Below are 19963 nucleotides of genomic sequence, written 5' to 3'. Positions count from 1 at the left end.
AGAGTTTCTATCTTCCTCCTCATGTGTCCTCTCCTGTGTGCCTCTGCACTATTTGTGCCCCCGAGAGGAGCAGCTCTGCGACATCATCGCAAGGTTGCTCCAGGGTCCGCCAGTTCTTACAACAAGAGAGGGCTCCAGCACAAAGACTGCCTAGTTACAGCTCTGAAACGCCACCCATCAGTGCCCCTGTCTTAGCTCTTCTGTTGCTGAAACCTTCAGCTATCCCTTGGTTACCTCCAACATTCCCTCCAAGTTGTTTCTCTGCCCCGTGATCAGTGTTGGAACACGGATCGCAGCCATTAACTTGCACAGGCCTCAGAGGTCGTGTGTTCAGAAGGAAACTTAGAGGGAACATTGATCACCTCTGGATCTGAATAAATGAGGATTCCTGTCATTCCAGAGACTTCCAACCATCCAATATCTTGCTGTTGCTCTCCTGACTCACATCAAATCCCATTTATCCATCAGCTGTGTACACCGGCTCCCATTCTGGAAAACGGCCCCCTGTTTTCTGTAACCTCCCCTCTGCCTACATCCCTGAGGTAACTGCGTTGCTCCACATCTGCTTTCTCACTCATCCCCGACTTTAATCACTCCTCCTTAAGGCAGCTGCCTTGCCTTAAACTCTGGAATTCTCTCCTCCAAACTTCACTTCCTGCATTTAAGAAATTCCTTCAATCCGACCTCCTTGGGATACCCAAATGGGAAAGGTGCTGGGGAAGGCAAGCTGGTCGTGTTTCTATGTTGATGTTGATAGGGACGGCACGGTGGCTCAATGGTTAGCACCGCTGCCTCAGATCGCCAGGGACCCGGGTTTGATTCCACCCTCGGGCGACTGTCTGGGTGGAGTTTGCACGTTCTCCTCGTGTCTGTGTGGGTTTCCTCCGGGTGCTCCGGTTTCCTCCCACAATCCAAAGATGTGCAGGTCAGGTGGATTGGCCATGCTAAATTGCCCAGAGTGTCCAGTCTACGTGGATTAGACATGGGAAATGCAGGGTTACAGGGATGGGGTGGGTCAGGGTGAGATGCTCTTTGGACAGTCGTTGGAGACCCGATGGGTCAAATGGCCTCTTTTTCCACAATAGGGATTCTATGATTCTGTTTACTCTTTTAAGCATCTCTTGCTAAGCCGGGCTCTGTTTGTGACAAACTCTGACTTGTCTCAGCAGAAGTTATCTGCACCCATAGCTCACCAGTTATAGTCTTTTGCTGAAAACAGCATTTTTCTCACTTAAAGCCTATATGTCACAGCATCAACAGTGTCTACATTTGCAAGGCAAACATTCCCAACACAAATCCAATTATATTTCTAAGGTAAAATGCAGTTAAGTCTGAAAAGAAAGCTACAGGAAACACTGGAAATACTCAGCAGGTCTGTCAGTACCTGTGGAGACACAAATGGAATTAACATTTCAGGTCAAAGGTCTAAGATCAGATTTCTGATTCACTGGGGGAACAGTTAAAAATCACACCACACCAGGTTACAGTCCAACAGGTTTATGTGGAAGCACTAGCTTTTTACCTGATGAAGGAGCAGTGCTCCAAAAGCTATGCTTCCAAATAAACCTGTTGGCCTACAACCTGGTGTGGTGTGATTTTTAACTTAGTCCACGCCAGTCCAACACCGGCTCCTCCATATCATTACCGGGGGAAGACAGACATGCGCTCAGTTGCCGGGGAATAGTAGACCTGCAACAATATGCAGAGAAACAGCAGGCATGCAGCAAGTTACTGAGGAATAACAGACGGTCACTGGGGGAGACCAGACATAAGGAACATTTTACATCTTAAACACTATTAGGCACCTACCACCAGTTTTGCTCCCATGTTAAATGTTATGCCATTGTTCTTTGCCTTGAATGTGGTATAAATCTGTTCCCGGGAGATGAACTGGATGGTGATATTAGAGTTTAATTCCAGGCTTATTGACTGATACGGTGGTGCATGCACATGATAACTGTAATCCCGCCACAGCCACTGTTTCTCAGTCTGTCCTTCTTTATTGAAGTACAATCCATTTAATGGGCTCAGGTTGATCCTATGGGAAAAGATCACAACATTCCTCAGAGCTATATCTCTGCCATTGACTCAAACCAGAAGCTTTTGTATTTCCCCTCCTGCTTTGTAATGGTCGCTGCTGGTTTTGCGTACTCAGCTGTGCGGGAGACCCTGTTGCGGGCACCCCATTCCACTTAGGCATAGCCAACACTTGCACAGCCGAAAGTAACCCTGGGAAAGGGATCTGCTCTTCCAGGAAGAACTTCAATCGATGGACATGTGAATTGGGGAATCGGGAATCGGAGGTAAGTGCATCTGAAACGTAGTGGTTATTGTAATTAAATGAAATTGAATTGTGAATGTGTATGTGTATGTATTGGTATGTGTGTATCTTTGTGTCTGTATGTGTATGTGTGTCTATCTGTATGTGTGTGTGTGTGTGTCTCGAAGTGTAATTGTATGTCTATGCATCTGTCTGACTGTTTGCCTGTGTGTGCCTATCTGTGTGTGTGCACGCCTGTCTGTGTGTGCATCTGTATGTGTCTGTACGTGTGTGTAGGCAAAAGTGAGGACTGCAGATGCTGGAAACCAGGATTTAGATTAGAGTGGTGCTGGAAAAGCACAGCAGGTTAGGCAGCATCCGAGGAGCAGGAAAATCGATGTGTCGGGCAAAAGCCCTTCATCAGGAATCTTTGTATGTGTATGTGTCTGTCTATGTGTGTGTGTGTGTGTGTCTGTCTGTGTTTGTGTTTATGTATATATGTGTGTCTGTGTGCCTGTCTATGTGTGTCTGTATGTGTGTTTATGTATATGTGTGTGCGCCTGTCTGTATGTGCGTGATTATGTATATGTGTGTGCCTGTCTCTGTGTGTGTGTGTGTGTCTGTCTGTCTGTCTCTGTGTATGTGTATACACCTGCTCAGGATGTCTGAAATCCCTTTATATTGAACTGCTTTTGACATTTACTCAATGGTATACATTACTGACTCGTGCCTGGAGTCCCATACACAGTAACGAAGGAGTGACGTGCATTCTTATAGCTCCATTCATGACTTCAGAAAACCATGAAGCATTTCAAAGGCAATCAGGTATTCTTGAAAAACACTCAGAGTTCAAATGTAGGAATAGCACAGTTAATTTGTGCCCAGTACAAGCAAAAATGATGGTAGTGACTAGATTACCAGGCACTGGACTAACAGGCCCTGAACCCTTGTTGTGCAGGTGCAGCAGGTAATTGAGAAGGCAAATGGAATAACGTCCTTCATTGCGAGACGGATGGAGTTTAAAAACAGGGAGGTCATGCTACAGCTGTACAGGCTGGTGAGCCCATACCTGGTGTACTGTGTGCAGTTTTGGTCTCCTTACTTGAGAAAGGGTGTACCAGCACTGGAGGGGGTGCAGAGGAGGTTCATCAGGTTGTTTCCAGGGTTGAGGGAGTTGGCTTATGAGGAGAGACTGGGATTATATTCATTGGAATTCAGAAGAATGGGAGGTGGGGTAGTCTTAGTGAAAAAAATAGGATCGTGAAGGGAATAGAGAAGATAAACACAGGCAGGTTGTTTCCACTGGCGGGTGAAACTAGAACTAGGGGTATAGCCTCAAAGTAAGGGGGGGCTTTTGCCTGAAACATCAACTCTGCTGCTCCTCGGATGCTGCCTGTCCTGCTGTGCTTTACCAGCACCACAATCTCAACTCTAATCTCCAGCATCTGCAGTCCTGACTTTTGCCTTCAAAATAAGGGGACTTTGGGACTGAGATTTAGGACTGAGTTAGGCAAGAACCTCTTCACCCAAAGAGTTGTGAATGTGTAGAATTCCCTGTCCAATTAAGCAGTTGAGGCTACCTTGCTGAATATTTTTAAGGTAAAGATAGATTTTGAACAGTAAAGGATTTAGGGATTACGGCGAGAAAGAGGGTAAGTGGACAAAGGCAAACGTGGGTACTGCAGATGCTGCAAATTAGAGTCAAGATTAGAGTGGTGCTGGAAAAGCACATCAGATCAAGCAGCATCCAAGGAGCAGGAAAATCGACATTTCGGGCAAAAGCCCTTCATCAGAAAGGGTAAGTGGAGCTGAGTCCACGAAAATATCAGCCATGATCTTGTTGAACGGTGGAGCAGGCTTGATGAGCCAGATGGCCTACTCCTGTTCCTATGTCTTATGTTCTTATGATATATAGGCACTGGACTGACAGGCCCTCAATGTTACGCAGGCTCCTGGTGTATTGGCCATCTTTGTTAGCTGCCTTTGTCTATATGTTGGAGAGTTGGCCATTGTACAGCTGGCACCTCAAATCCTTTGAGAAATGTCACCAGAAATGACTCCACAAAACATCCAATAGCCCAATCCAGGTTCCAGGCTCTGATAGCAGGGTCCTCTCTGGGGTCGAGACACCCCCCGCCCCCCAACGGGTGACTCGCTGGTTAAAATCGATGGGTCATCCTCATCCTTCCAAAACGAGCTCTCTCCTCTGCGCTCTGCCAAGGTAAGTGGTGTCCAGGAGGGCACAGAAATCGCTTCAAGGGCGACCTCAAAGCATCCTGGAGATAATTCCCATTGACATGTGGGAATGACTGGCCCAGGATGACCCAAAGTGGAGAAGGAACATCTGTGAAGGTGCCAACCATCTTGAGCACGTCCAACAGGGCCAGGTAGAGGCCAAAGGAAACAGTGGAGGAAACCCAGTGGAATCCTGAGCATCCCACCCACCCACCTCTGCAAACACCACCAGGCCATTACCGAGTATGGCTTGCAGACTCAGTATTGGAGCGTTCATTCAGTCACATCAAGATCCACAGCTTCTGGACAGGAAGAAGCTAATTCGCAATCACAAACAGATGATCTTTGGAAAAAAGAATAAACAGAAGGGACTGTGGTTGAAGAGGAGATGGTCAAAGATTCAGAAAGGAAATTTGAGGGGCTCTTGTGGGAAATAAATTTGTGTCAGACCACAAAATGTGAGGGTAGAAGTAGGCCATTTGGCCCATCATTGCTCCACCATACAATGAGATTATGGCAGATGTAAAAATCCTCAGTTTCACTTTCATGCCTTTTCTCCATATCCCTTCATTCTCTTAATGATTAACAATCCATCTTAGTTTTCAATGCACTGAATGGCCCAGCATTAACCTCGCAGTAAAGAGTCCCACAGACTGAGAGAAAAGATTCTTCCTCATCTCTGTCTTAAATGGGCAATCCTTTCTCTGGTCCTAGCATCTCCTGTAAAAATAAGCATCTACCTTGTCAAGCCCCTCGCAATCTGATATGTTTCTCATTCTCCTAAACCCCAAAGAGTACAGGCCCAACCTACTCAATCTCTCTCCTCATAAGAAAATCTCTCCATAACTGGAATCAAAATAGTGAACCTTCTCAGAACTGCCTCCAATGACAGGATAACATTCCTAAGGTAAGAGAACAAGAATTGTATACAGTATTCCAGCTGTGGTCTAACTAGTTCCTTGTACAGTTTTACCAAGACCACCATATTTTATACTCCATTCGCTTCGATATAATGGCCAACATTCCATTTGCCTGCCCTGTGACCCACTGACCATGAATGCTAGCTTTTTTCTGATTCACTGCATCTTTCTGTAGTCTTTCTCCACTTAAATAATATTCTGCTCTTCTACTCTCCAAAGTGCATAATCTTACATTTTACCACATTCAATTTTGCCTGTGAGAGATCCAAGATGGCGGTAATCCAGTAGGTCTACCCTGCTAGGCTTCCTCCAGAAACCCAGACGAAGTGGTGCATTCACCCTCCCTTTTTACCCATTATGGTGTAAATCGCTGGTTTTGGGGCCCTAGAGCTGTTATTTATTAGTTTAGTGCTCTTTTCAAAGACACAAAAATGACTAAGGGAAAAGGACAGCGAGGTTCGCAGCAAGCAGGGCACTCCCCTGCAGTACCAGACACTCACGCTACCTGGCCCTGTTGGGCTTACCCATGGAGCAGAGCCTGGACTTGGAGTTCGTGAAACTCCGAGAGAAGATCGATTCAGTGATGGAGGTGACCCGGACCAGGCTGGAGTCGATCTCGGCCATGCTGCAGAAGCATGACCAGGAGATCAAGCGTCTCGGGCAGCGCGTCGTGGAAGTGGAGCAGCAGGCCACGGCTTCCAAAACCGCGGCGGAATCTTCGGAGGGCCGGGTCCAGGCCCTGGAACATCAGGTACAGGCCTTGGAAGAGCAGGTCAGCGACCTCAAAAATCAAAGTCTGTCTGGTTGGGCTGCCAGAGCGGGAGGAAGAAGGCCGGCTCTCAGCTTCTTAGAGCAATGGCTCCCGCAGTTTTTGAAGTTGGAAGTTGAAGCAGGCCGGATGCGGGTCGAGCGGGCTCATCGGACCAGCACCTCCACCCGGTCCTTGTGCAACTCCAGCATTACAGGGGTAAACAAATGATGCTGGAAGCCTCTAGAGCACTGGGGAAGGATCCACAGGCTCTGATATACAACGGATCACGACTGTGATCCGTAAGAGGAAGGCCTTTGATGAGGTAAAACAGAGGCTGAGGGACTTGAATATTCACTACTCTACAAGATATCCAGCAATATTATGTTTCAGCCATGGAGGGTCCGTGTTTAATTTTGACTCATCGGAAAAGGCAAAGGACTTCCTGGATAGCTTAAAATAGACTGGCTGGCTCGAATAATATGGACAATCGTGTTCACTTTGTCTTTTCTGTAGTTCGCCTAGTTTACCTGGGGGTTTTTTAATATGTAGGTGTCTTCCTTTTTCTCTCTCTCTCTCCTCTCCCTTCTTTGTCCCCTCCCGTTATCTTTTAGTAACATACTTTGACAGACCGTCTGTAGCTAAGTTGCAGCAAATTACAGTCCTCCTGGCTGCTCTGAATGCTACGCTCATCCAGACAGCAAAGAGGGAAATTTCCTCTGTGAAACAGAGGTTATTCAAGTATGGTGATAAACCAGGTAGATATTTGGTGTACTTGGCCAGAAAGAAGAGTGCCCCGCAATCTGTCACATCCAATAGACACTGAGCTGGTCTTATCACCTGCGATCCCAAAAAGATTAATGCAGCGTTCAGGAAGTCCTACTCTGGGTTGTACCGGTCGGAGGGCTGTGAGGACAGATTGGCGAAGATGGAGTCCTTTTTTTAAGGCCTTGGGCCTCCCAGGTGTAACTTCAGAGCAGGCATCTCTTTTGAATGACAATCCAAGAGATACGGGAGGCAGTGAGGCAGCTCCAGAGTGGTAAGGCACCCGGCCCAGATGGATTTCGGAGTGAGATTCATAGACATGCTGGCTGGGCCAATGTTGGATATGCTTCCCATCCCCTCTTAGAGAAACAAATATTTCTCTTATTCTCAAGAGAAGGCGAGCCCCAGAGGATTGCATTTCGTATAGGCCCATATCATTATTAAATGTGGACTTTAAAATTTTGTCATAGATGCTGGTGTTGAGTTTGGAGAAGGTCTTGCCCTTATTGTAATGGAGGAATCAACAGGTTTTATTAGGGGTCACAGATCCTCTAATAATATTAGGAGAGTGCTCCATATGGTCCAGGTATGCCAGCAAGAGCCGATTCTGGGCTTGGTAGTCTCCCTGGATGCAGAGAAAACGTTTGACTGGGTGGAGTGGCCGTATCTCTATTATGTCCTGGGACGCTTTGGTCTTTTTGCTAGGTGAGTGGTAGTGTTATATAGTGATCCTCAAGCAGCGGTTCTCACTAATGGTATAAAGTCTGACAATCCTAGTACTGGCAGAGGCAGCCGACAAGGGTGCCCCCTCTCACCGCTGCTATTTACGATGGGGATTGAGCTGTTGGCGAGGCCATCTGGAGGGACCCCAGTATAACTGTCCCGGGTCAGGAAGGCAGAAGATCACCCATTACACAGATGACGTTCTTCTCTTTCAAACCAACCTGACGATATCTGTGCCCTGTTTAATTAGATTACTTACAATGTGGAAACAGGCCCTTCTGCCCAACAAGTCCACACTGACCCGCTGAAGCGCAACCCACTCAGACCCATTACCCTACATTTACCCTTTCACCTAACACTACGGGCAATTTAGCATGGCCAATTCACCTGACCTGCACATCTTTGGACTGTGGGAGGAAACCGGAGCACCCGGAGGAAACCCACGCAGACACGGGGAGAATGTGCAAACTCCACACAGACAATTGCCCGAGGCTGGAATTGAACCTGGGTCCCTGGCGCTGAGGCAGCAGTGCTAACCACTGTGCCACCCACAAGTGATTAATTTATTTGGATCTTTCTCGGGGTTATAAAATCAGTTTTATGAAATCGGAGGCCATGCCTCTCGGGGGGTCATATTAGAGTACCCGATCTGGGGGGGTGGAATCCGATTCCCTTTCAGGTGGTCACAGGGAGGTTTCTTGTTTTAAGGAATTTTTATCACCCCGGCCTTCGATCAATTATATAAAGCTAACTTTGTGCAGTTGCTCGAGAAGATAAGACAGGACCTTAGGTGCTGAGAGGATCTCCCGATATCTTGGTTGGGTAGAATAGCTCTGGTTAAAATGAATGTTCTTCCTCGTTTATTGTATCCCATGAGAACGCTTCCTTTGATGTTGTCCAGACAAGAGCTACGGAGGCTCAGCTCTTTTATCTGGCGTCACAGGCGGCCTCTTATTAAGCTCGCCAGATTGCAGCTTCCGCAGGGGATGGGGGTTGTGGATTTTCCAGACTTTAAGGAATACCAACTAAGTTCCCTACTATCCTACATGGCTGATTGGGCTTGCCAGGACCTGTGGTTAATTTGGCTGCTCATCGAGGCTTCCCAGGCAAAATGTCCCCTCATTTAACTGTTGTTCATGGACAAGATGAGGACTGTTCTGGACCATTGCAGAAATCCCATTGTCCTTAACACAGAGAGTGATGTAACAAGGTGAGGGCAATTTACAAAAAAACTTCCCCTTTCATTCCGATAGTGGGAATGGCAGGATTCTGGCCAGGATTGATGGATTCCGGCTTTAAGCTCTGGGTATGTAGAGGAACGGGAGACTTATTTGATGGGGAGGTCATGGTGTCTTTCGAGCAGCTGAGACAGAAATATGAGCTATCTCAGAGAGACTGCTTTCCTTACTTCCTAATTAGGGACTTTATACAGAAAAAGACTACATTAATGGTTAGTCCCTATAAGTCGGGAGTTCTTTGATCCACGGGTACCCTCTTGGTCAACACCCTCTATCATTTATTATGAGGTAGTGTCTCACGGGACATCGAGTGGTTTTGTGGAATCTGGGCTCAGCAATTGGGGGTGGAGATCTCACCAGAGGAGCCAGAGGATATTTGGGAGAACGTAAGGAAGATTTTAATTTGCAATAGGACGCAGTTGAAGGTACTCCACAGGGATTATTTGGCACCAGAGCAGCTTGCGAAATTTAAGACAGGAGCGTCCCCAATGTGCCCCAAATGTAAAAAAGATGTTGGCACTCTTACGCATTGCTTGTGGCCATGCCACAAACTTCGTAGGTATTGGGGCGCTATCGCGAGTGTTTTGGAAGGGGTCTTGGGAACAAAGGTCAAAGTAGATCTGGTGTCCCTGCTCTTGGGTTTGCTGAATCTCCCCTCTGTGGACGCACCTGGGAAGGAATTGTTTCGTATTCTTTCATTTTGTGCAGGGAAGAACATCCTGATGAACTGGGTGCCGGAGAATCCCCCGGGACTCTCGGGGTGGCATAGGTTAGTTATGGAGCACATCCCCCTGGACTTCCTTATGAATATGATGCACCAGAACACGCAAGTCTTTTATAGGGCATGGTGGCCCTTTTTGAACTACGTAGACACGGACTTGTCGTCTATATTGGTCAGGGCCTTTGTGTAGCCGTGAGGGCTGTTTCAGACATAAGGCTACTTATTAAGTTAAGAGCTGAAAGCATTGGACAGAGACTTGGGAGGAAAACGTCTGGAGGCCCCTGGGAGGAAACCTTCTGAACAAATACGGGTATGTCAACTGATGCTCCCAGTGATGGGGAGCTTTGGTAGCATTGCGCTGAGTGTGGTAACTTAAAGTAATTTAATGCCTTGGTTCAACTCGGTTTAATTTAGTTTCTTTTCGTTTCGATTTAGTTATTTATTAAATTGTAGTTCGTGTTGTTTTTTTTTCCCTAGATTGTTGGTGGGGTAGGGTAATAGTTTGCTTATGGATTTGTTGTTATATTACAAGATTGTTCTATTATTTTGTAGTAATTGTATATTTTTGTAAAATGTTCAAAATCTTGTTCTCAATAAAAATATTTACATTAACAAAATTGTCTGCCAAGATTTGGCCCACTCACTAACCATCGACATCCCTCTGCAGACTATTTGAGTCACCCTCATTACTTGCGTTCCCATCTATGTTGTGACATTCACAAACATGACTATGGAACATTCACTTTCCTCATCCAATTCGTTAATACATACTGTAAATAACTGAGGTCCCAGCACTCATCCCTGTGGCACCCTATTAGTTGTTATCCTGAAAATGCCTCTTTTAGCCAAGTCTCTGTCCAATGCTTTCAGCTCTTAACTTAATAAGTAGCCTTATGTCTGGAACTTATCAAATGTCTTTTGGTAATTCAATTATATAACATCTACAAGTTCACTTTTGTCTATCTTGTATGTTATCTCCTGAACGAACTGTAATAAATTTATCAGGTATGATTTCCCCTTCACAATTCTGCATTATTTTTGTATTTCTAAATGTTACATTATAACCTTCTTCGCTGTCCACTACACCTCCAATTTTGGAGTCATCTGCAAACTTACTAGCTGTACCTCCTATGTTCATATCCAAATCATTTATATAAATGGTGAAAAGCAGTGGACCCAAGCAGGGGGAGAATGTGCAAACTCCACACAGACATTCGCCCAGGGGTGGGAGTTGAACCCTGGTCCTGGGAGGCAGCAGTGCTAACCACTGAGCCACCATGCCATTCCCAATGCCAGGTGTTAAGCTACCTGGCCTTTAATTACCTGATGTTCGCCTCCCTCCCTTTGGATTAAGAGTGGTACATTGGCTGCTTGCCGTTCAGAGCTGCCAGGATAGAACAGGGAATGATATTGATTTGACTCGTCAACAGAGAACAAGCAAGGATCTGATTGGTTAAATGGCTTCCTTCTGCACTATTCTGGATCATATTTTGTTTTGAATTCCTTAATTCCACTTTGCCTGCCTTGTCTTTTTTTTTTAACGTCTCTCCTACTTTTGTCATGATGGCCATGTATTTAGCGTATACCGATTCCTTTTAACCACTGTTCTCCTTATGACTTTAGTCTTTCAAAATGTCTTATTAGTGTGTTCCTATTTTCTGGTGGAATATCTCTCCTTCTGAAAACTAGTTTAAATGTTTCAACTTGCTGTTGTACACGATGGTCTGTCATTGCTCGCTCCCAACCCCAAGTTGTAGAATTGCTCGCTCCCAACCCCAAGCCCAGAATTAAAGCGAAATACTGCAGATGCTGGAAAACCGCAATTAAGTGATGGAGAAACTCAGCAAGTCTGGCAGTAGCTGCAGAGAGAGAAACATAGACAATGTTTCAAATCCCATATGAGCCATATCGGAAGAACCTTTTGACCTCAAAATCAGCTTTTCCTCAGTCTATGACTCTGGCGTTCAACAACAGGAATTAATTACACAGCAGCTTTAACGTAATAAAACATTCCAAGATAACGTCACAGGAATGATACGAAACAAAATGAGGAGATATTAGAGCAGCTGATCAAAGTTTGGTCGAACTGATAGGTTCTCAGGCAGCGTGGAAACAGGACACAACAAAAGACAGAGAAGGGAAGGAATTTAGGAAGAGTGCTCCCAAAACTTTGAGTCTCAGCTATTGAAGGGACAGTCCCCATGGTGTAGTGATTAAAATCAGGGATACAGGCTAGTTGGATGCATGGGCAAGAACTGGCAGATGTAAAACTACACAACAAAACATGAAGCTATCGACAGCGGTAGGGGCACTTTTTTATAAAGGAACAGAACATTCTTGAAGAGACAGGGCCATGTTTTTGAAAGCATCTGGGGGTTTTCACATGAATCACAAAAGCATACAGGAAAAGCAAGCAATCTGGAAGACACTTGATACACTCGGCACTTGTTAAAAGGGGATCAGACTGTAAGACAAAGGAAGTCATACTAATTATACAGGACAATCGATTCGAACATTGATTGGGGCGGCACGGTGGCACAGTGGTTAGCACTGCTGCCTCACAGCGCCAGAGACCCGGGTTCAATTCCCACCTCAGGTGACTGTGTGGAGTTTGCACATTCTCCCTGTGTCTGCGTGGGTTTCCTCCGGGTGCTCCGGTTTCCTCCCACAGTCCAAAGATGTGCAGGGCAGGTGAATTGGCCATGATAAATTGACCATAATGTTAGATGCAGGGGTAAACATAGGGGAATGGGTCTGGGTGGGTTGCGCTTCGGAGGGTCGGTGTGGACGTGTTGGGCCAAAGGGCCTGTTTCCACACTGTAAGTAATCTAATAAAACATACCTGAACGATTGCTGCCTTTAACTGCACATAGAGAATAGGTGCTAAAGTAGGCCATTCGGCCTACTAAAGTAGGGACATACTTGTCTCTGAAATAGTGCAGCAACGATTCACTGGTCTGCCTCATGAGATGAAGGGGCTGTCAGACTGGGTCGACTATACCTCTCTTGCCTGCCTTTAGAATAATGAGAGGTGACGTAATTGTAACATATAAAGTTCTTGAGGGATTTAGCAGAACGAAGTCCTGAGGAAAATTCAGCACTGGCTGGGGAATCTAGACCATAGACTTTCAGTCTCAGAGTAAGGAAGGGACATTAACTTTGTACGTTCATGAATTTTTTGGTAGTTACAACTTTGACTTTGAGGCAGTAGCTGAACCAAATCCATACTGAGTTGAGACATGCAGAAATCTGTCAACCAGAATTTTCACACACTCTATGTACAGCCACAGGGAAGGAAAGAAATCCTCCAGGCCAGTGAGTAGCAGGGGTGTAATACATCTGGGCCATTATGAAATCCCACTGTCCGGTTTTCACGCCCCACCAATCCGGGTGTTGGTTCACTCACCAAATCAGTCCGTTTGGAAGATAACACGTTCCGTAACCATTTGATCGGAAGACTCCCAGGATTTTGGCGTTCCAGTCCAAGTCTTGGAAAATGAGATATTCTAATTGACCAGGGTGGAAAGTCAAGATTACTATGGCGATGTTACCCGAGGGATAGCTGGGTGGAAGTTAAGGAAAATCACAGGACACAGAGAGAAAACGATTTAAAGCTATCCTGAACTGTGAAAGTGCCATAAATTTCCAATGAATCTTCAATCTCCCCAGGAAGGGTTTATGCCAAAACATCAATTCTCTTGCTCCTCAGATGCTGCCTAACCTGCTGTGCTTCTCCAGCACTACACTCTCAACTCAGAGAGAAGATACTCTTAGTCCCCTCTTCTTGATTCTTCTGTTGCCTCCAAAGTGCTAACTGTCTACAATACCATCCAATACTACAGTGGTTGAAATAGCATCCAGCAAAATATTGGGAAGACCAACCTCACTATTTGTAGGGCCCAGCACCAAGTCCATTCCCTGACTCCCCATTCCCACTCTCCTCCAAGCAATTTCTGATGATAAACCAGACTGTTATCGAGTCACAGTTATTCAGCATGGAAACAGACCCGTCAGACCAAGCAATCCACAAAGACCATGCTGCCAAACCCCAAACCAATCCCACCTGCCTGCGCTTGGCCCATATCCCTCCAAACCTTTCCTATTTGTGAACTCATCCAAATGTCTTTTAAACATTGTAACTGTACCCACATCCACCACTTCCTCTGGCAGTTCATTCCACGCATGAGCCACTCTCCATGTAAAAAAGTTGCCCCTCATGTCCTTTTTAAATCTTTTTCCTTTCACCTTAAAAGTATGACCCCTAGTTTTGACCTCCCCACCTTAGGGAAAAGACCTTTGCTATTCACCTTATCCATGCCCCGCATGATTTTATAAACCTCTATCAGGTCACCTCTCAACCTCCTAGACTCCAGGGAGAAAAAGTCCCAGAGCCTATCCAGCCTCTCCTTATAACTCAAACCCTCCGTTCCCAGCAACATCCTGGTAAATATTTCCTGAATCTTCTCCAGCTTAATATTATCCTTCTTGTCAAGGGTGACTAGAACTGGACAAAGTATTCCAAAAGAGGCAGTGTTCGCAACTGAACTGTTACCTCTGACCCGAAGGTGGGCATACAACTAAGCATCCAGCACTTAAACTGCATCAAACATGCCCAGAAGATATAGGAGCAGAATTAGGCTATTCGCATCTGCTCTGCCCTCTGGAATATCTCCCAAATCTTTCCCGGCCTCAGTTCACCTGCTGCTGAAACCCTCACTCTCCACTCTGTTCCATTTACAACGCTCTGGATTATTCCTACGTACCCTTCTGAATCACTCACCATAAACCCGATGTCATCCGAAACTCTGCAGTCTGTGTCCTTATTGACATCAAGGGTTTACCCATCATCCCATGCTTGCTGACCGACACTGGCAACTCTTTCATCATCTTTTTAAATTTCTCCCTTGACTCGGTTCCCTCTGTCGTTGCAATCCCCTCTAGTCCTCCAACCTTCCATGATTATCTGCACATCTCTCTCCTTTCAGCCTCTTAATCATTCCCGGTTTAACCACAGGCTTCCAGTCCTTTAGTTCCCGACTCCTGAACTCTGGAATTACCACTCTCTGGCTCTCTGCTTGCTACCTCTCTTTCCTGATTTAAGACACTCCTTAAAACCCCCCTCTTTATTCAAGCTCTTAAGTCATCTGTTGTGATATATTTTCTGGCTCGATGTGAAATCTTTGTTTGATGTCCCTTCTGTGAAGTGCCTTCGGTCATTTCACTGTGTTGAAGGTGCTATGCAAATGCAAGCTTTTGTTTCAGATGTGAGAAAGAACTTTCTCTGGAAATTTCCAGGTGGCATCCCCCAATGGGTACTCGCAAGTTCACAAAATTAAAGGGCATTCAAAGACACCTTGCCTTTCAGCACTTTATAAAAATTATTATCCCAGGAGTAGAGTTCCTGATCCTCCACCATTGCCCTGGAGCCAGCTCCACAAGGCTTTGGGAAAACAAAAACTGCTTTTATTTTCTAAAAAGTTGTGGTTGCTGGGGTTTTGTTTGAGCACCAAACAAGGGACTATTAGAGAGAAAGATGTCAGCGACAGGAAAACTGGCCACTGGGACGTGTAAACGAGAGCTCATAGATCACGCACAGAAACATGCCTCTTCCTGAGTGACTTCTCGTTTCATATATGTATAATTTCTGATATCCAACTCCTGCTTCAATGAAACAGTCCAAGAAAGGGAAGTCTTACACTTATATAGCCGTCTTCCCAAGTGGGAAACACATGGCAACCAATTTCAGTTATGCGATGTGGCCTGAGTGTTTTACGGTGGCCACTTCAGAGGACATTTATGAGTTATATATGTTGCTATGGGTCTAGAGTCACATGTAGGCCAGACCATGTAAGGATGGCTGATTTCCTCCTACAGTGAACCAGGTGGGATTTTGTTTTAAATGAGAATTGAAAATGGTCTCAAAGTCACTGTTAAACCATTACATCTTTGGAATACTGCATTCAATTCTGCTTTCCCTCCGAAAGGAAAGACTTGAAAAGGTTCAGGAAAGATTTACAAGGATGTTGCCAGGGTTGGAGAATTTAAGCTACAGGGAGAGGCTGAATAGGCTGGGGCTGTTTTTTAGATTAGATTACTTACAGTGTGGAAACAGGCCCTTCGGCCCAACAAGTCCACACTGACCCGCCGAAGCGCAACCCACCCAGATCCATTCCCCTACACCTAACACTACGGGCAATTTAGCATGGCCAATTCACCTGACCTACACATTTTTGGACTGTGGGAGGAAACTGGAGCACCCGGAGGATACCCACGCAGACACAGGGAGAATGTGCAAACTCCACACAGTCAGTCGCCTGAGGCGGGAATTGAACCCGGGTCTCTGGCGCTGTGAGGCAGCAGTGCTAACCACTGTGCCACCGTGCCGCCCACGGTTTTAACTGGAGTGACAGAGGCTGAGGGGTGACCTTATAGAGGTCTATAAAATCATGAGGGACATGGATAGGATAAGTAAACAAGGTCTTTTCTCTGGGGTGGGGGAGTCCATAACTAGAGGGTTTAGGGTGAGAGTGAAAAGATTTAAAAGGGACCTGAGGGATAACGCTTTCACACAGAGGGTGGTGCACGTATGGAATGAGTAGAGGCTGGTACAATTACAGCATTTAAAAGGCATCTGAATAGGTATATGAATAGGAAGGGGTTTAGAGGGATATGGATCAAATGCTGGCAAATGGGACGAGATTAATTTAGGATACCTAGGTCGGGCATGGGCGAATTGGACTGAATGGTCTGATTCCGTGCTGAACAGCCGTATGACTCTATTTTAATTTATTGGCTCAATTCAAATGTCACCATCAGCTGTGGTGGGATTTGATCCCATGTTCTTCGGATTAACTAGCCCAGCAACACCACCAGGCTGTCCATAGAAAGGTCACGTAAACAGTTATATGATAATAAACAGATCATCTGGAATCATGATGTTGGTTGACGGTTAAATATTGACCAGGGCACTGGCAGGAACCTCCCTGGTTTATTTTCAGGGCAGCACATAGGATCTCTGACATGCTTCTCAGAGGAGGGCTGGTATCTCAATTAGAATTGCACCCAGCCCCCCACGCCACCATCACCACAGCAGTGATCCTTAATGCTGCACTCATGGATTAGCCCAGGTTTCCTGGAGCTAGGATTGAACCTTTGACCTTCTGATTGAGAAGCAAGCATGCTAACCCACTGAACTATACAGAACTGGTACTGCTGAGATGTTGGCCTGCACAGTGTGCAGCGACATTCTGCAGCCCTTCTTTTAACTTATTAACAACAGAGACAATAATTGTCAGATACAAAACATTGCCGGTTCCATCCGGGAACCTAGTGATAAACTTTTTACCATCCAGGTAATATTTCTCCACAAATCCAAGCAATTCCTGCAGGAAGAAGAAATACAAAAGGCATCCTGTTACGATTTGTTTGTCACCTTGGAATTATACAAAAAGACGAGTGAGGAGAAAGTGAAGAACCGAAAACCCGACGATAAAAAACAGAAATCAGCTTCAGGGTCCCCTCCTGTACAATAAGTAGAAATTATGCAGGACCCACAATTCCCTAATGGTGTTATATAATCCTATAATAACTGGGTCCTGTCTACAAAAGAAAACAGGATCTTCCCTTCCCTCCTTCCCTGTTTAATCCAGATCCATTAAACCACTACTATCTAAGTGGGCAGAAAGACAAGCAGATTAATAATCTGCCAGGAATCAACAATCTCGCTTAGCAACCTCAATTATCTAGGTGAAAGTGAGGACTGCAGATGCTGGAGATCAGAGTCTAGATTAGAGTGGTGCTGGAAAAGCACAGCAGGTCAGGCAGCATCCGAGGAGCAGGAAAATCGACGTTTCGGGCAAAAGCCCTTCATCAGAGCTTTATCAGATTCCTGATGAAGGACTTTTGTCCGAAACGTCGATTTTCCTGCTCCTCGGATGCTGCCTGACCTGCTGTGCTTTTCCAGCACCACTCTAATCTAACCTCAATTATCTGGCATTCGATTATCCGAATATTGGATTAGCCGGCAAGATCACATGGTTCTGATGCTCGGCTAAACTATATTATCCGGCATTCGATTATCTGGAATTCAATTAACCGAACAAAATACTCCCCGCCGGTGTCCTTTGGATAATCGAGGTTCTCCTGTATATACTGACACACCTTATAAGGCTGCGTTTAGCCATTTCACACGAGACTGGAAGAGATTTCAAAGGGAGAGTGGAGTAAAGACAGGACATATAGACAGCATTCTATAAAATCCTTTGAACTGTAGTTTCCTGTCTTCCCTCTTTGACAATCAAGAAACTACCTAAGCCAATGATTTGGCCTCCACTGCCCTCTCCCACAGACGAGAGAGAGAGAGAGAGAGAGAAAGAATTCTCCTCACCTCTGTCTCCAAGGGAAGGCCTTTTACTTTTGAACTGAGTCCCCTGTTTTAGTCTATCTCACAAGAGGAAGCATCATCTCAGCACCTGTGCTGTCAAGCCTCCCGAGGTCTTCCACATTTCCATCAGTTGCCTTTATCTGCAGTCCCTGTTTGAGGCACCTTGTCCAGCCAGCAGCCTGGAGTTGCCCATGACGGGGTGTGGGGGGGCGTGGCAGCTCAGTTATAATGAGGCTCAGTATTCGCTGTGTCTCAACCCCACTCATTAAGGCACAAGGGCATGTTCCCTGCATCGCCCATGTGTCTGAATTCAGGCACCGAGAATCGTTAGCCCTTTTTGTGATCGAGTCCTGGGCTGGGGCAGGAAGGGTGGGTGAGGGAGCTTAAGAGTCTGAACCTACATCACTTTTCCAGGTAACTGAGCTCTTACTAAACCAGACGACCGGGAGCTAGGAGTTGGGAACGCCCACGGTTTAAAGGCTGAACAAAATGGACAGAGGAGCCCACTACACCTTTGGTTCCTTGTACAACTGTGCACTGGGAACGTACAGCGAGAGATCTTCTGGCTGAATAGTTATGGTGCTACGTCTTAACGTCCAACCCTGTCTCTTGCAGTATTCCGATGAGAGCCTGTATGAGATGGTCTTCAGGCGACCTGAAATAATCAGGAGAAGAAAGGAATGGGGCTATAGACAGTTGCCTGGGAGGAAAATTGAACTTTCTTTAAAAAAAAGCACAATATGCTGAAGTTTATTTTGAGGAAACGGAAGTAACAGCCACAGCCGGAGGTCCCATTTTGGAAACTCTATACCTGACCCAGCCCTAAGCATTTTCACAGGGGAGGTGAGGGGACGGTTTGTACTGTAACCTTCTGTGGTTCTGGAGGCAGTTGAATGTATAAAACTGCAGCACCTTCAGTCTGATCTGATTTTCCCAAGGACAGAGTGGGAGACACAAATATCTGCACTGTCAAGCTAGGAGGACAGCAGCTACACTTACTACCTTGGAGACTTAGGGTATCCTTTTGTAAAGGTTAAGGAAATGGTGTTATGAAGGTATAAGGGATACAGTACCTTTAAGAGAGCTAAAAGCCAGCAGAACTACCTGATACAGCACCAAGGTTCTGAACAAGATTTAATGTAACCTTTTGATCCAGCAGCTAATGTAGTTGGTTGCCTGGAGATGACAAAACAAATTTGAATTCGCCGATCAGTTTAAACTATACCCTAAAATACCAATCTCCAATCAAGTTTGAATTTAGTATATTGACAATATTTTTAAAAAAACAATGAAACAATTCGATGCTTTGCGGTTAAGACAGAGGAAAATTGAACAGTTGGGAGGAAAACTGCCAAGCCACCAGTATGTGCAGAGTGCCCGGAGAATAGCTCTCTTAAAGGTACCTTTATCGATCAGTGACCTGTGAAACAGAAACCCTAAGAAGAAGAAAAGAAGACAGAGGAAGATATAAAGAGAAGATTCAACAGCTGGCTGGTTTTGAAAATGTGAATTTTTGGTAGATCTTATTTGGGGGTTATACTGGACTAGTATTGTAGAAGGGGAAGGTAAAAGATAGGTTAAAGAAATAAGTTGTAAATAGTTGTTAGTTAATTATTCTCTGGTATACTTTAAGAAGTAGAGTGTTAATTTTTACTTTAAATAGTGACCTTTGGGATAGTTCTTGGCCTCTCGAATTTTCACAGATTACCACACGGGATAAATCTTTTCTGTGTTGCTGGTTTAAATTAAACAGGGGGGTTTACCCCGTGTCATAACAGTTAACAACTATTTACAACCCCTTCCTCTAACCTATCTTTTACCTTCCCCTTCTACAATACTAGTCCGATAAAACCCCCAATTAAGATTTACCAAAAATATATGTTTTAGAACCAGCCAGCTGTCGAATCTTCTCTTTATATCTTCCTCTGTCTTCTTTTCGTCTTCTTAGGGATTTCTGTTTCACAGGTCAC

The 19963-nt window shown here is 45.4% G+C and overlaps 1 protein-coding gene across 1 annotated transcript in view; it reads right to left on the bottom strand.

Annotated features, from left to right (window-relative positions):
- LOC122554924 (glutamate-rich protein 6-like) overlaps window positions 1-19963 on the bottom strand; it is a 54468-nt gene that overhangs the window by 8100 nt on the left and 26405 nt on the right. Inside the window, exons 7-10 of the mRNA XM_087993054.1 lie at window positions 18506-18648; window positions 16910-16992; window positions 13017-13172; window positions 1810-2038 (exon numbers count right to left, since the gene is read on the bottom strand). Coding sequence (XP_087849180.1) covers window positions 1810-2038; window positions 13017-13172; window positions 16910-16992; window positions 18506-18648 — 611 coding nt within the window. The remainder of the gene's footprint in view (window positions 1-1809; window positions 2039-13016; window positions 13173-16909; window positions 16993-18505; window positions 18649-19963) is intronic.

The sequence above is a fragment of the Chiloscyllium plagiosum genome, unplaced genomic scaffold (assembly GCF_037043375.1).
Source record: "Chiloscyllium plagiosum isolate Xiang-an unplaced genomic scaffold, Cpla_swu_hap1 HiC_scaffold_12, whole genome shotgun sequence".
NCBI classification, from domain to species: Eukaryota; Metazoa; Chordata; class Chondrichthyes; order Orectolobiformes; family Hemiscylliidae; genus Chiloscyllium; species Chiloscyllium plagiosum.
Note: the sequence above shows the minus strand (reverse complement) of the source record. Positions and strands in the feature narration are given on the sequence as shown.